At 40.3% G+C, this 16,269-nt stretch overlaps 1 protein-coding gene across 5 annotated transcripts in view; it reads left to right on the forward strand.

Moving 5' to 3' along the window:
* tenm3 (teneurin transmembrane protein 3) overlaps positions 1-16,269 on the forward strand; it is a 284,166-nt gene that overhangs the window by 252,005 nt on the left and 15,892 nt on the right. For all 5 annotated transcript variants that reach the window (XM_078282759.1, XM_078282760.1, XM_078282758.1 and 2 more), the window contains 5 exons: positions 174-352; positions 5,801-5,905; positions 7,504-7,634; positions 12,016-12,185; positions 14,135-14,261. In XM_078282759.1, coding sequence (XP_078138885.1) covers positions 174-352; positions 5,801-5,905; positions 7,504-7,634; positions 12,016-12,185; positions 14,135-14,261 — 712 coding nt within the window. The remainder of the gene's footprint in view (positions 1-173; positions 353-5,800; positions 5,906-7,503; positions 7,635-12,015; positions 12,186-14,134; positions 14,262-16,269) is intronic.

Consider the following 16,269-nt stretch of genomic DNA (forward strand, 5'->3'; position numbering starts at 1 on the left):
AAAACCATGTAACAACAGACCTGTGTGTGTGTGTGTGTGTGTGTGTGTGTGTGTGTGTGTGAGAGAGAGAGATGTGCAGAACAGATTTTGATCATTTTTAGAGTATCCATAAAGCACATCACAGAACTGTCAACTAATCTCCCTTTATTCCTCCATCCTCACCCTCCTTGTAGTTATGACAGCGAGGGTCGTTTGACCAATGTGACCTTCCCCACCGGTGTGGTGACTAATCTCCATGGCGACATGGCGTCAGGGGCCGTTGCTGTGGACATCGAGACATCAGGGCGGGATGAGGACGTTTCCATAACAACCAATCTGTCATCCATAGACTCCTTCTACACGCTGGTGCAGGGTAAGGTGTACACGTGGATTTATTTGTTTGTGTGTGTGTATGCAGAACACTTTTTTTTCATATTGGACAGATCAAAGTAGAGAGAGACAGGAAAGAGATTTGACTGGATTTGAACCCAGAACGTCGCGTTTACACTGTACACGTCTTAGACTTGTAAGCCACCAGGACACCCGGCACCATTTTATTTTGTGAGTGCTTATGTAACATGATTGATCCTGAGTGATTTCGTCAGCCATGTTCATGCTATTCTGCTTTTTTCAAACTACCAGTGTCTTTTTAATATTAGTCAAGGGGAGCATTTAAAGTTGGGGGAAAAGTTCCGCTTTTTAGAGGTGCAATCATGACGTGGACCACTTTTTTACACTTTTGTACATTAATCACAAGAAAGAAGATGCAAGGTTTCACGGTATGTAGGCAGCTGACAGTTTACGATAACAACAACCAGAACGAAAATGGAGAAAGTAGCGGTAGTAAAGTTGGTAGTTGTTGCTACCATGTGGAAAATGGAGATAGTAGCTGTAGTAAAGTTGCTAGTAGTTGTTACTGTGTTGAAAATGGAGAAAGTTGTGGTATTAAAGTTGCTGGTAGTTGTTACTGTGTTGAAAATGGAGAAAGTAGTGGGAGTAATTATTACTGTATTGAAAAACGAAAAAGTAGCAGTAGTAAAGTTGGTAGTAGTTGTTACTCTGAAAATGGAAAGTGGAGAAAGTAGCGGTAGTAAAGTTGCTAGTACTTGTTACTGTGTTGAAAGTGGAGAAAGTAGCGGTAGTAAAGTTGCTAGTAGTTGTTACTGTGTTGAAAATGGAGACAGTAGTGGCTGTAAAGATGGTAGTAACTGTTGCTATTATGAAGAGTCAGTATGGAGCACATTTGCGGTGTTGTGGGAGTGCTTGAGAGTTGTTATATAAGAACTGTTTACTGATAGTTACAGCAACTGCAGCTTGTCAGTATGAAAACAAAGTGTGCATAGAGAGACACATTTTCATGAATATGGCTGAGGCAGTACTTTTTCTGCCAAAAAGGGGAATAGTGTGAACATGGACTTGCTCTTCATTTGAAAGCTTCAGAGCAACATGAGGTGGATCATTTTCAAATGGCAGATGAGACAAGAATGTACATATTAAACTTTGGTGGTCACATAGAGCTAGTAAGCAGAGGATTCACATTTCCAGCCAGCCTGGGAGACAGAGCTGAACGCCACGTGTCGGCCAGGGCCAAGCAGGGTCAGACTGGTATATTGATTTGCTGATGTACCGGGCTGATATTGTCCTTTTATTAAAAATTGGATATCTGCCAGTCGGTGCTGTCCTCCTCTAATATGATGGAGGTTCCTCCCTTTATTTACTCAACAGTTTCAGGGGTGTCAGTCTGTGAAACCTGCAATGAAACCTGCCTCACCCTGCCTTAAGGAGCTGCTAACCTACCTAGAACAATTTTGTTAGCATGGATTTCAGTGGAGAGTTTTAGTGTCCTATGATGCTCTAAATGCTGTTACAGAGGCTTTCCTACCCTGACAAGAATCAAATTCTGGGGGAAACACTGCATGCTTGTAATTGTTTGGATGTTTTTTTTTGGCATGAAAATGGTCAAATAATAAAGATACTGAATATTCAGTATATTTCCGCTTCTCTTTCCTGGTCTTTCCTGTCTCTCTCTCCGTTTTCAACTATTCAATAAAGGCAAAAAAAAGTGCCAAAAATCTTTAAAACAAAACGAGTACCCTGCTTCGGAGCTACTCTATTAGCAGAGATGATTGTAAGCATGTGTTTAAGGGCTGTGTGTTAGAGAGAGTGTGTATACATGTTTGGAGGAGAGTCTGTGTTGTTTTATCAGTCTCCCCAGTGCTGTTTCATCATTGAAGAGGCCATAAATACAACAGCTTTATGATCAATAATCTCATATATAATACAGTAGAGACACACACACCAGCACTACAGAGATACATAATTAAAGCCCAAATCGAGTCTAGGTGATGATATGTGATAGGTGAAGATGTACACTTGTGTAGAGTCACAGATGCATAATATCAATGTCGTGTAGAAACCTCGTACCTGGGCGAATTAAATCAAGAGACCAATCTCCCATGAGTGTTTTTAACACTCTCCCCTCCGTCTCAGCGCACATGAAAAGTCACTCTTAAATAAAAAAACTAATAAAAATGTTGAAGTTGGAATCCTGGTCTTAATTCGACTATAATTGGTGTCATGAAGTTTCCACCCAACAGCAGAGAGATCTGCATTGCTCTTTTTTGTGATCAGTTATTTTTATTTGTTGTAAAGATTTGGGTATCATGCATAAACACACATATCTGCACAGTTGCATTTAACAGTGGCTATATTTACATGCATGGTGTAACCTGTCTATTGATAAGGTCTTATTCAGGATAATCTGTTTACATCAACCTTTAATACTTTGTGATTTAGTCTTCCTATTACCTTGAAAAAATCAATTAACAGAACATTCCCTTTCCCTCTTTAACTGAGCAATTTATACCAAAATAATTCCAAATGGCCATTGTTTCCTCCAGTGCTTGAATAGTAAGATCAAATTTCTGGGCTGTTAATAGTAATTATATTATTGTAGCCTAGAAATTTGATATAATTTGGAAGAAATAAAATAAAATACCCCTCCCCAAAACAAAAACGCAAAAGAAAAAAAACGCTCATGTTCATTTCACAAAATTTCCGGGAGACCACGCTCAATCAGTTTGACACAACAGTGAAAGCAGTACAGGGTTTCCAGTAACCCATTTAATATGGAAATGAGCCATACATCTTCACCAGGTTTATCAAAAAACAAAAATGAAAGGTGTAAGATGTTTCCATGCCGCAGTAACCCTTTAAGTAAGCCACACCCTCCTCTCTGCACTCTTCTCCTGAAAGCCTCACCCTAGTTTACCCCAGCTATTTCCCAGCCTTCCAGTCCAGGGACTTCAGCCACCACCAGCAGCCCTGTCACTCAACCTGAGTCCAAACACTCAAAATCAGTAAATCTATATTTCTGCGAGAAATAGCTAAAAAAAAAAAAAAAAAAAGTGATATTTCTCATTCAGATTCCATTCTAGGATATTGCTCTCTGGCTTCTGGTGAATCCACCATGGGACCATTGTAGGTACTGACCTATAGAAAGCAGCATTGACAGAATATATTATATTATACCCATAAGAGCTGTTGGTCAATTCCACCCACCATACACACTTCTGTTCCAATCCATAACCATGAACTATTTACTAATGAGGAGAAAGCAAGACAGACAGAAACAAAGAAAGCAGAAGGAAAAAAGTAATAAATTGTACATTACTCATTACTTTTCTTAAAGTAATGAATTACTTTATTACTCCCTGAGAAAAGTAATTAGTTACACTGCTTTACATTACTTTTGGGTTACAGCCTAAAATGTTTGTGCTAGGTTTACTTGCATTCATTGGGCCAATAAATATTAAAGACGTAAGCCACATTACCAGCAGAAGTAGTCTAAATAATGACAGACACAAAAAATCACTGAAATTTATTGTCTATCGTTTTGATTCAAGGAATCACCGACAGTATGTGACAGCTAAATATGACCTCTATATGCATTTAGGCCTGTAAACCTGATTTGTTCACTATGGTTATGCAGACACTAGAGTAAATCAGACCAGCAGTTTTGGTTATGATGGGTAATGAAAGTTGTAAAAAACTTATATTCGAGGGGAATGTCCTTGTTAGACATTAGGCCTGAACAGCAAGGCAAAACAACAGCTTAGCACTGATGCCCTTATTAAATCTGAACTAATGATCCAGTTGATGCAAGGCCTTGTAATGACTGGTGCTGAAACGGTGTAGGTTTTGCCTTACAGCAGAACAGTATTGATTGGAATGTAATACGTTATTTAAAGCCACCCACAAGTATAACTTTCCTCTCCATCAATTCATGTACATTATTTATTTTCCCCTCCTCCCTATCATCTACTTCACATAATGTTGCCAAATGCCAAGGAGGGACTTCCACACCTCACCGCAACCCCCTCCAGAAAGAGAAGCTTTTTCAGTTGTAGTTGTACATTATAGATTATTGTTAGGTTGGCATCACAGCTGCACATAGCGAAAGAAAGCAAGAAATTAAATATTGGTCCAAATTATTTAGCGTCAAGCTGATTTTTGGCCAAGTACACTACAATTGGCGTCTAAATCTTTTTTATAATTCTGCTGAAGCTGATGTTAAAGTTACATAGCAAAAATGTGTTAATTTAACTCTGAGAGTGTAGAAATCAACACTATGCCATGTCCCCACCCATGAGAGTAACTCTTTTGGTAGTTTTGGACAGCAGTTCTATGAGTAGACAATCAACACTTCACGTAATGTTGTGGGACATCATTTCATATACATGTATTATCATGTTTTTTTCAGATTGAGATTATTCATTTTGGGAGTGGGGGTTGGGGGCTTACAAACAGCGTCCTCTCCCATTATCTTTGCATATGAGTGCACTGCATAGGCTTTTACACTGACAAACCTTATCATCTTCTTACTATAGTAATAGGCAGACTATAGCTTCTTGTTAGTATGAGTCCTATGCTTACCAGCATGATAGACAACAACACAATAATCAACTCAAATTTGAAGTTATATTAGAAATAGTTAAGTTAGAAATAAGCATAGCGCTCGTTTCACACATGTAGATTTTGGATTTAAATTGTAGAATAATAACCTAAGCTAGATTCTGTTCTGTCCAAGTCCAAGCAGCAAGCACGTACATTACTTGATTCAGTACAGTATCCTACAGTTAGCTGAAATACTTTGACCTTTTACTCAGAATCATATAGTAGTAATAAAATGAGACACAAGAGAAAAACTGAGGTGAGGACACAGCAAACCAATAAATGTGTTTAAATAACGGTTGCATCTATGTGGATGTACTTTCTGCTTTCTGCAGCAAGGACCCCTTAAGCTCTCTCTCTCTCTCTCTCTCTCTCTCTCTCTCTCTCTCTCTTTCTCTCTCTCTCTCTCTCTCTCTCTCTCTCTCTCTCTCTCTCTCTCTCTCTTTCTCTCTCTCTCTCTCTCTCTCTCACACACACACACACCCTCCTGGCCATTAGTTCTGTGTGAGAGGTCAAGGGGAACTTAATTAAAAGAGGCTGGTGGATGTTAATACCTGCTCTGTGCTCCATTAGCAGGTTCAAACGCTCATGGAAATTAATTGTACCACTTTCTCTTTCTCCATTTATCCCTTTATCTCTCTCTTTCTCTCTCTCTCTTTCCCTTTACCCCTTTTGTCTCTCTCTCTCTCTCTCTCTCTCTCTCTCTCTCACTCTCAATTCAATTACATTTTTAATTCAGTGTTTTTGAATACATTTCCAAATACATTTGCATAAGTGTCAAGATACAAATAATCAATATGAAAAATCATTGTGGTTAATCTATGATACCTCTCTATCTGTCTCTGTCTCTGTCTCTCTCTATATATAGACCAGCTTCGTAACAGTTACCAGGTGGGTAATGACCATTCACTGAGGGTCATCTACGCCAATGGGATGGATACACACTACCAGACCGAGCCCCATATACTGGCAGGTACGCAGTTTTGGGCAGATTACAAAAATACAATCTGATTAGTTGAAATTGAAAGTAATCTGTTATTGTTTTTACTTTATACATAACCTTCTGTTGATTTACATGAGTAAAGTGTTGGGAGTAGGCTGTCTACACGGTGAAAGCTTATGGGTAGAAAATTGCTCAGTAGCCCACCAACAAGTTTCATAAATATTGGTTACAGTTGAGAGTTTCAGTGTCACATGCTGTTTCAGAGGCCTTTCCGAAACACCAAAACACATTCCTGCGGGTATACGCCATCTGATTGGCCTGTTTATGAAAGGGATTAGAGTGGGGTGTCAGTTGCATGTTGTTTTCAGTTGTTCTACTCAAACGCTCAGTACCAATCACTGCTGGTACAGCTGTAATGATATTCTCAGCTCACAGTTTGATTTGACACACAAAATTGGATTTGCACAGGCACAAAGCATCAGTTTCTTAATGCCTTGGAACCTCAGGTGTGTATTTTTTTTCCAAGGCTTTTTAGACAGGGGAAACTTAAATTGAATGTGGCTATGCCCTGTTAAGACAGCCATAACAAGATAGATCAGATCTGAGCCACAATGTGTTAAAGGAATACACCAAGATTTGGTTAGATTGGTCAACTTAGCCATTAAGTGATGAGAACATAGATACCAAAATCATCTGTGTGGCCCCAGAAGATCATTGGCTCTGGTGCTCCATGCTAACACTTTAGCATACACTGTGTTGAGTGATAGTAGGTGACTTATTATTAGCATTAACCAAAGTAAGAAGACTGACCTTTTAGTAATAAAAAAGTTTTTTTTATCATATGGCCTGCAGATTTGTAATTTTAAAAATGAAATATCATTAACTCATTATAGCTGATGTAGCCAGATTTATTTTTGGAACCATTTCAGGTGACCTTTTCATTCGTTGCATAGTGATTTTTAGCTGTACAGTCTCCCATTGCCCACCACATTCACTTGCAGCGTAAACGGGGAAAATAGTCCCTGCTAGTTCAATAAGTATGCTGTTTTTGTATCATATTTCATGTAGGTTTTACCACTCATACAGCTGCCAGACTTAGCTGCATATCATTTAAGATAGCTTTAGGGCTGCTTAAGTTCTCATTTTCTCAGCTTTCAGGTAATGCTATAGTGGCCTACTATCACTCAACATAGTGTCTGCTAAAGTGTTAGCATGGAGTTTATTACCACTCAACATAGTGTAGCCTATGTTAAAGTGTTAGCATGGAGCCTACTATCACACAACATAGTGTATGCTAAAGTGTTAGCAGAGAGCCTACTATCACACAACATAGTGTATGCTAAAGTGTTAGCATGGAGACAACTATCACTCAACATAGTGTATGCTGAGTTGACCAACAGGACAACCTACCAAAAAATTGGTGTATTCCTTTAACAATCAGGCTTTCTGTTCATGTGAAAATATAGCCATAGTCTTCCCTTTATGTAACTATTAGTCAGTATTGAGTATCTTTCAGTTAGTATTTTAAGTGTTTTTTTCAGCATTTTTCAGCTTCTTTGTCTTGCATATTCAGATTTATAGCCCTGCATATTAGTGATATTCCTGTTTCTTGGGATATCTACTGCTAGGTGCTGCTAATCCAACTGTAGCCCGACGCAACATGACCCTGCCAGGAGAAAACGGCCAGAACCTGGTGGAATGGAGGTTCAGGAAGGAACAGACACGAGGAAAAGTCATTGTCTTTGGAAGAAAACTCAGGGTGAGTAACTCTCCAACTCCAGAGAAAAATGGAAAACCTTGTCACTGCAAGCAAGGACCTAGTTAAAGCTCAACATGATGAGGTTATGTCTGGACTGTAAGAGGAAGTAGAGTTTGACATATGGGGCCAATATTGTCCTTTTATTAAAAGTGGGATCTGGTGGATATGATTACATATAGGGTAACCTTCAGCGGGAAAAAGATGTGTTAAAGCCAGACGGGTAACCGGCGACACTTCTCCGTAGGTACGTTTAGCTTAGCTACTTATGCACGGTGCTTTCCAATGTTTGTCCTTAGTAGGCCTCCGTAGTGCAGTTGCTTTGCTGTGCTTTATTTTTTACAATTGTGTTGTGGTTTCTGTCAACCTCTAGTGGTCAGAAAATTTTGCTTATTGCAGCTTTAACCTGAATTCACTTCTTATTATTATTATTAGTAGTAGTAGTACTAGTGGCAGTAGTAGTATCATTATCCTGAGTTTGAGTGGAGAGTTTTAGTGTCCCATGATGATCTAAATCCTGTGTCAGAGGCTTTTCCACCCTGACAAGAATAACATTTGTGGGGAAACACTGAATACTTGTCATTTTTTGCATTAAGATATTGAATATGGCCGCAAAATATTGGCTATTGTTCTACACAAAATCTTGAATCCTCTGTTAAATCCCACAGCAATGTAGGGCAGATGGTTTAAAATAATGTGTCACAGTGCTGGTTTGACACGTGTCATAACTGTTTCTGTCATTAGACAAGTTTCTTAGCTGCTCCTATGTGCTAAGGCCTGATGAGCACTGATGTCAGAGGTGAAGGGAAACACTGGATAACTTCAGCATTCATAAGCAAAAATCCAGCCTAAAAGAGTTTGCACATGAAATTTCTTTTGTTTTTTGTTTTTTTTACTGTGCTGTATTCATTTTGAATGAACAACTTTCAAAATCATTGCTGTCATGTGATGGATATGTGTGGTATATATTATTTTGACCAGCCTCGACTGTTAGCAATCATTCACATAATCATCACAAAGTCCCTTTTTGCTGGGCATATTGTACCCATACTGAATGAGTACTTGTCACTTTCTAAAGTGAAAAGTCCTTGTCAGGATGGGTGTCAGCTATTATGCTCTATAGAAAGGATATCTTGGGTAAGACCCTCAGCTCAATTTAAACGCAGTGATTGCTGCAGTGACAACAGAGGAAAAGCCTGCACAACTTCAAACAGGTCCTGGACATGAATTATAATGACACAGTACAGTCCACTTAATAAATGCTCCCTTGATATCAAGTTTTACCTGGCAAATGTGACATTTCCAACCTTAGATTCCTATCTTTGTTTTCTGCAGTGAGCAGAGTGTTGTGGGTTATGGAAAGGTTTCATTTAAAATCTGTTATGGAGCTGTTTGCCTTGTTCTTACAAGCCATTAGAAGAGAAGGAAGGGACAGTGATTTGTCAGCACAGTGTTTGAATATTACATGAAGTGCTCTGTAACTAGCCCAGCTTAATAGGAGGAAAACTGTGCAGTTTTGTGGCCTCTCGAGGGTTTGATGCACACAGCGGTGCCACTCGCAGCGTAGTACAGTATACGCTAATGAATGTTACAGTATGTGTGGTCCACTACCGGTAATGGGGTGTGTTGTATCTTGAGCTAGCCTTAATAGGGAGCTAGGTAGGTGTGTGTTTGTGTGTGCGTGCACATGTGGGCATATGTATGTACATATGTCAGCTACATGTGTGTACATGATACATGTATGTCTATGAGAATTCGCCATAACGAACACAATGACAGTCCAGCTGTCTTGCAGTGGCAACAAGATGTTGATTCATGCTGTTAATGATGATGGGGTGATTCTGGGGTCTGGCTAAACAGTGGTGAACTTCAATTCAGTCTCCGCAGTATATGCTAATTTAAATACATTTTTATATGGTGTGCTAATCCTAATGGAAATTTTCCATTGTGCACTAGATACCAGTTAATGGGAAACTGCATGTTTAAGCAGCTTGTTTGGGTGAAAGCTGTACTGTTAGTCACAGAATGGCAATGCTGGCAGGTTTTACCAGATAATAAATTAGTCGTGTAGAACAAGTGCAGCGATTGTAGATTTTTAATGTCTAGCTGTGTTTTTTTCAACCACTACATGTCATTTTTGTCAGTAATGTATGGATCACAGAATCAAAGTGGATTCAGCTGCTGGTACACTTAAGATGGCTGCCTTAGAATTTGATAATATTTGATAATATTGTTAAGGAAATAAACCATGGTACAGCATATGAGATTAAGAAATGCATCACACCCACCAGGCCAATGTATTATCAGATCAAAGCAATCATTCAGCTGACCACTGGTGGCAATTGTGTTCAATTTTATGGTCAAGGAAATCCACCCTAAAACACTCTTAACACTGTTAAAAACTATTGGTGATGTACTTTGCATTCCTCGGTTCATTTTGTTGTTTGGTGGCATATTTTTCTTATTCCTGTGGATAACTGGCCAAACGTAGATGATGTCACGCTATGTCCAGATATTTCCAGCTCAGCTACAATGGAGTTTGATAGCAGACATTCTTTTGTGAAATGGGAAAAATTGACAGACTTTTCATTCAACTGTTCGGTGGTTGGCAATTTATTTGTACCGCAGTGGAACTGAAGTGGGATCGCCCCTGAACGCCACCAAATAAGTCCCAAACAATGTAGGTTGAATTAAATTTAAGTAAATTCAATACATTTCTGAAGTTCCTAGTCAGCAATTGATTTCATTCCACTGAGAACATGAAATGATGTAAGCAGAAAGAAATTCCCAGACTGGCCCATATTGGTAACTTTTCTGTTAAAAAAAAAGGTACATGATATTAAAGATTAACTAAACCCCAAACCCAAATCTGTGGCGAAGCCTGACACCTAATGGTGAAAAGTAGGGTACTGCAATGGCCATCTGCTATTGGCTGGTCTTTGGTGCCGGGTGATGTCACCTTCTATAGAGTACAACAGGTGGTGACATCACCTGGCACCAAAGACCAGCCGATGCCTAGCAGATGGCCATTAATGAATGCTAGCCTATTCTGATCTGTCTGTCCCACATTGGTTCCAGAGTGTGCGACAAGGCCTTACCTCTACCTGTGCAGAAATAAATGTATCTAGATTGGGTGGAGATAGTGTATCAGGCCACATTTACAGGTGTAAATACACCTCAGAACAATTCAGATGTTTCTAAACTAACTCTATATACTGGGCGGTGAGGAAAATCAGTTTCCGATCCTTCTTTTGCACCAAGGAAAGGAGTATCAGAGAGAGTCCTCTTCGACCTGTTTATTTAATGATGTGGAATACATGGAAGCCAAGGTCACAGTTTGATTGGATCAGCATGAAAATTATGAGGGGCACTGCCAATCTGCAAAATGATTGGCTTCCCCTGACATGAGATGGCAGAGACTGCATGGCTATTGGCTGTCATCCCAATACTCTTGTTTTTTTTCCAGCTGGCTACTATCCCAATGCTCTTTTTTCCATTTGGCCACTGTCCCAACATCCTCTTTCTCCACCCACTTTCACTTCACCTCATTGCTTTCAACTGGTGCTAATTTTCAAATGAACGAGCAGCTGAAAAAAAAACACGAGAAAAATGACTTTTGAATGTTTTCCAGCAAGTCTCTCTCTTTAATGAAACAAGTCTGTAGAATATTGATTGGCTAATTCACAGTGATTCCCCTTGCTTCAAGGATCCTCTAGGTGAATTTAGCACTGGACCTGGGCTATCTGTCTTCGCAAAATGGGGGTTTGAACAAACAGCACGTCGTTTAGAAAGCAATAAATAGCGGCTACCTGGCTCTGAGAGGCTACAGTGTTTTATGTGCCTCGGATCGGAGAAGTTTGTTTGATTTCACTGGCCGAGGATCAAATGTTGTAATGAACCAGCCAGTTATTAACAAGAATGTAATGACTGGGGTTTTTGATTGTTTGTTTATTAAGCAGAGTGGCTAATCCTTTAACATGAAGTATTCTTATTTGATTTTATTTTGGACAGATACTTAAAAAGAGATAAGAGACAAATGTATGAGAGAACCGCCTGGGCCGGGATTTGTGTCCATATAATCAGGCAGTCCGCAGTGCCTCTGTCTGTTGATATAAATGTATTTGTATAGTTTGTTTAAGCATAAGATCTGTTCAATCAACACATATCAAAATGAACATGTTTCTCCTAAAGTCGGAAACCAGGGGCAACTTTGCAGAAACATAAAGAATCCAGAAAGAACTGTACAATATTGATAGAATCCCTTGGAGTTCTCAAGCGTTTAATGTTCCAACTGACCGAAGATGTATAACAATCACAGGAGTTTCTTTCTCTCTTCATGATTTTGCTTATTTATTGGTTATTTCCTTGTCTCTACCCTCTCCAGGTGAACGGTAGGAACCTGTTGTCCGTGGATTACGATCGTTCGCTGCGAACAGAGAAGATTTACGATGACCACAGGAAGTTCCTGCTGAAGATTATTTACGACACCCAAGGCCATCCTACGCTATGGGTTCCCAGCAGCAAGCTACTGTCCGTTAACTTGACATATTCTAGGTGAGCTCTTTTTTAACTGGGGTTTCATTATTTTAGGGTGTTTCCCCACCTAGTTATTTTAAAGCCTGTAGTGGTTTCCTCTTAGTTGGGTTGGTTTGTCCATGTGAGAACACAGCAATGGGACTGAGAACTTGTTGAGAGGGAGGTTTCTCACTACATCGCCAAACCAAGCCTAGAGCTTCACCCAACTACAGGAAGCACTGTGCATTATGGGTTAACACCTGGAAGGCCAATGGGTTTTGGGGGTCTAAGAGAAGGCCAACAAGTGAAGGGAATAGGAAAATCTAACATTACTGGTTTGTACTGACATAGGGTCTAAGAAAAGTCATCGAAGCACAATATAAAAGCTGAGATCTTTGAGGGTGAATTTTACTCTCCTCTCCTGCACCATTTCTGACCAATGAAGGAAATGACTGATCCCATGTAGTCTCTGTTGATGTATTGTAGTTCACATTACATTTTTGTCTCGTGAAACGTAACCGAACCGATGCATAAATACAACAAAGACGCACTTTTATTCATTCAGGAGAGAGCAGAGTAACGGTAGACATTTTAGCACCAGACTATGATGCATGTCATTGTTTTCCCAAGTAGGTTCTGAGCTTTGAAGGTGAGTTTGGCTCGTTCTAGTCAACGTAAATCAAGTACACCCATTAAAGATGGAGGACACAACAATTCTCCATACAAGGCATAAGAAGCAACCAAGAACAGTGGAAATAAACAGGAAGAAACCATGTGGAATCTTATTTTTAAATCTGCACTACTAGGTAACTTTGTACGTTAGCAGCTGTAAATGGCAATGAGAGGTAACCAGGGGATTTGACTTCAATAGAAATCTGTAGGGTGACCATCAGTAAACCAGTCTGTGATGCTTTATACCAAAGCATACTCTTCCTCTGGACTGTTTAGGAGACACTTTTGGATCTCACTCTTCAGGTTGGATTCATCACTTCCGATGTGGAGAACAATTCCCACCAGTGACCATACTGACACCAGAATTTCATTTGGGCAAATAGACCTTGGGCAAATGACACCAGAAGTGTCATTTAATTGTTTGATTGTTTTAGGATCATTAGCTTTCCTGCAGAAAGGTGCTGACAGGAGGCTCAACAACAACGCTGATCCTTTGCCTCCCAAAATAACTGATTATTAAAAAAAAGGTAAAAACTTGGAACATCTTCAAAAAACGTGTGGGAGCGGTGAGGGTTGCTAAGCAACGTACAGACTAGAAGAGTAGTACAGAGTAGAAGCCCGCTGCCAGCGGGTGACTGCAGATTTTATGCGCTGAAGTGTTTCGCTTGTTGCTAGCAAAAATACTACTTGGACTAGAAAACAGTTACAGAAATCAACGGACCCAGTGCCATTAGAGACATAAATATATGTAGCTAAAAATGGACCGAGTTTTAAAATTCTGCATTGAACGTAGACTGTGACAGAGACGATTATGTGAAACCCCATTCATTTTCCCTGCGGAGAAATCGCTATGGAACCGTGGGCAAGGCTGATGTCATTCGACTTACGAGGTCTATATAGCATCTTAAGTAGTACGGATGGGACACTATTCTGTTTTGCAGCCCCACTTTCTGATTTAGGAAAAATTAAGGAAAATTCACACAAAATGTGATTTTTCCCCATTGGAACAGCCATGAGAAGTTCACACACACACACACACACACACACACACTCACATACACACATCAAGCATACACAACCAATATTGTAATTCTCCTAGAATTGTCAAACGCACAGATCCACTCACCGACATCCAGCTATCCATGCACACATGCATGGGCATGCACACACACACAGACGCACACACACACATACATTTAGCAATGCAGTGCCACATGTTGTTAATGCCTGTTGTCTTGTTTCTTTGGCCAGATGTCTTCCACAGAGACTAATATATGTGTGTGTGTGTGTGTGTGTGTGTGTGTGTGTGTGTGTAGTACGGGGCAGGTGACAGGCCTACAGAGGGGTCCAACCACAGAGAAGTGGGAGTATGACAGCCAGGGGAGAATTGTTTCCAGAGTCTTCGCTGATGGAAAGACCTGGAGCTACACTTACCTGGATAAGGTAGGGGATGACGCAATGGTACACACACACACACACACACACACTTAAACACATATAAACGCATGGTACATAATCAGCACTTTCACATGTAAAACAGTTCCGAACATTTAGTTATATAAACCATTCAAAAGCCAGTGAGGGCATATCTGACACTGTAGTAACCGCTGCGTGTGTGTGTGTGTGTGGGTGTGGGTGTGGGTGTGTGTGTGCATGCGTGCGTGCACATGTGTGTTCATGCCCAATAAGCCTGTCTGTGATTACAGCATACTCAAGAAGAATCAGATGACACACACACACACACACGATGCTGTCTTAGAAATGCTGTCGTTCTGCAGAGACAAGTGCGTTCTCTGTGACCAAACGACTAAAAAGATGAATGACATGCACCCACACACTCACAACCGTGCACGCACAGATGCACACACACTCAGAAACACACACATTGTCTCTGTTTCTCTCGCACACAGAGCAAGGTTATTGTGTCTGCACTAAACTCTGGTCAAACACAGAAAGCAACAGTAATTGAACCATCGTCCCCTGTGTAAAACTCAGAGCATCACAAAGTTAGTGAGAGAAACAAGGAGTTACAAAGACCATACTTACAAACAGCGAGTTCCTCTGAGGACAGGAGAGGAGAGGAGGAGACGGGAGGAGACGAGAGGAGATATATAATAGTTAAAAAGGAATGGACTCAAAAACACAACTCCCTTAGTCTCCTAAGACGGAAGGGAGACGAGGAGAGTAAAGGAAAGGAGGAGAAGAGATATACAATAGTTAAAACAACAAGAGGAGAGGAGGAGGAAGGGAGAGGAGGAAACTAAAGGAGGGTCGAGTGAGATGAGGTGGGAGAGAGGAAAGGAGGAAAGAGGAGGCAAGAGGAGAGGGAAGGGAGAGTTTAAAAAACAACTCATTTAGTTTCTTAATGAGGAGAAGGAGGAGGAAAGATGAGAGGAGAGAGGAGACAAAAGGAAAGGAGAGAGGGGAAGAGACACAATACTTAAAAAGGAATGACTTAAAGAAACAACTCCCTTAGTCTCTTAAGGAGGACAAAAGAGGAGATTCCCTGCAGCACAAGAGCTAGAGGAGGAGAAGGACAAGGAGGAGAGAGGAGGGATACATCAGACATTTTTTTTGTGTTTGTTAGCCTGCGAAGAGAGAGGGGCAGACAGACAGAGACTGACAAATAAATAACAGCAATGGGCCTTGTTTGTGGACGGACAGAGAAAAGATTGATAGGAGGGGAATGGGGTGAGAAACTAAGAGAGAGAGGGGAGGGGGGAGAGAGATGGAGAGTGGCTTAAGGGAGTCTGTAAAGACAGAGGTATTGCTGTGGAAACAAGACCCAGGGGAATTGTGGGGGCTTAGCTAAACCATGTTTGAGGGGGAGAGAGAGAGCGAGAGAGAGAGAGAGAGAGAGAGATAACACAGTGATGGGCCTTGTTTGTGGAGAGAGAGCGTTAGATATAGAGAGAGAGAAAGGGAGAGGGAGACAACAGTATCAGAGGAAAGCAGGTGGAAACAGAGGGAGAGTTAGAACAAAAAGAAAGAAAGATGGGCCCATAGTTATCAAGCATCTCAGCATTATTTCTAGGAAGTGCACCAAAAGTTTGTATGAGAGTTCACATTCAACATTTCCAAAAACAAGAGAGATTTAAAAATATTAAAAACCCATCAATGAACATACCATCATCTTTGCTTTCCAGGCTGTTAAATATGACTTTATTGTTAGACGAATTCCAATAAATATTGACGGCCAACATGTTAAGTATAATCCTATAGGTTAAATAGCTACTCCTTGGCAGACCGGTACAGCATGATTTTATTGAAATGCCGTACCGTATTTTATTGAAATGCGAGCTGCTTGGTGGATCAATTGTATGCCGAATTTAATGATCAATGCTAAAGTTTCAGAAAAGGTATTGAATGATGTTCTAAGATGTATGTATCGTTTGGCGATAAAAAAGGCTGCAAGAAATGCGGCATTGCTAGTTCAAAAGCCATTCACACT

This window comes from Centroberyx gerrardi, chromosome 3, assembly GCF_048128805.1.
Source record: "Centroberyx gerrardi isolate f3 chromosome 3, fCenGer3.hap1.cur.20231027, whole genome shotgun sequence".
Taxonomy (NCBI): Eukaryota; Metazoa; Chordata; class Actinopteri; order Beryciformes; family Berycidae; genus Centroberyx; species Centroberyx gerrardi.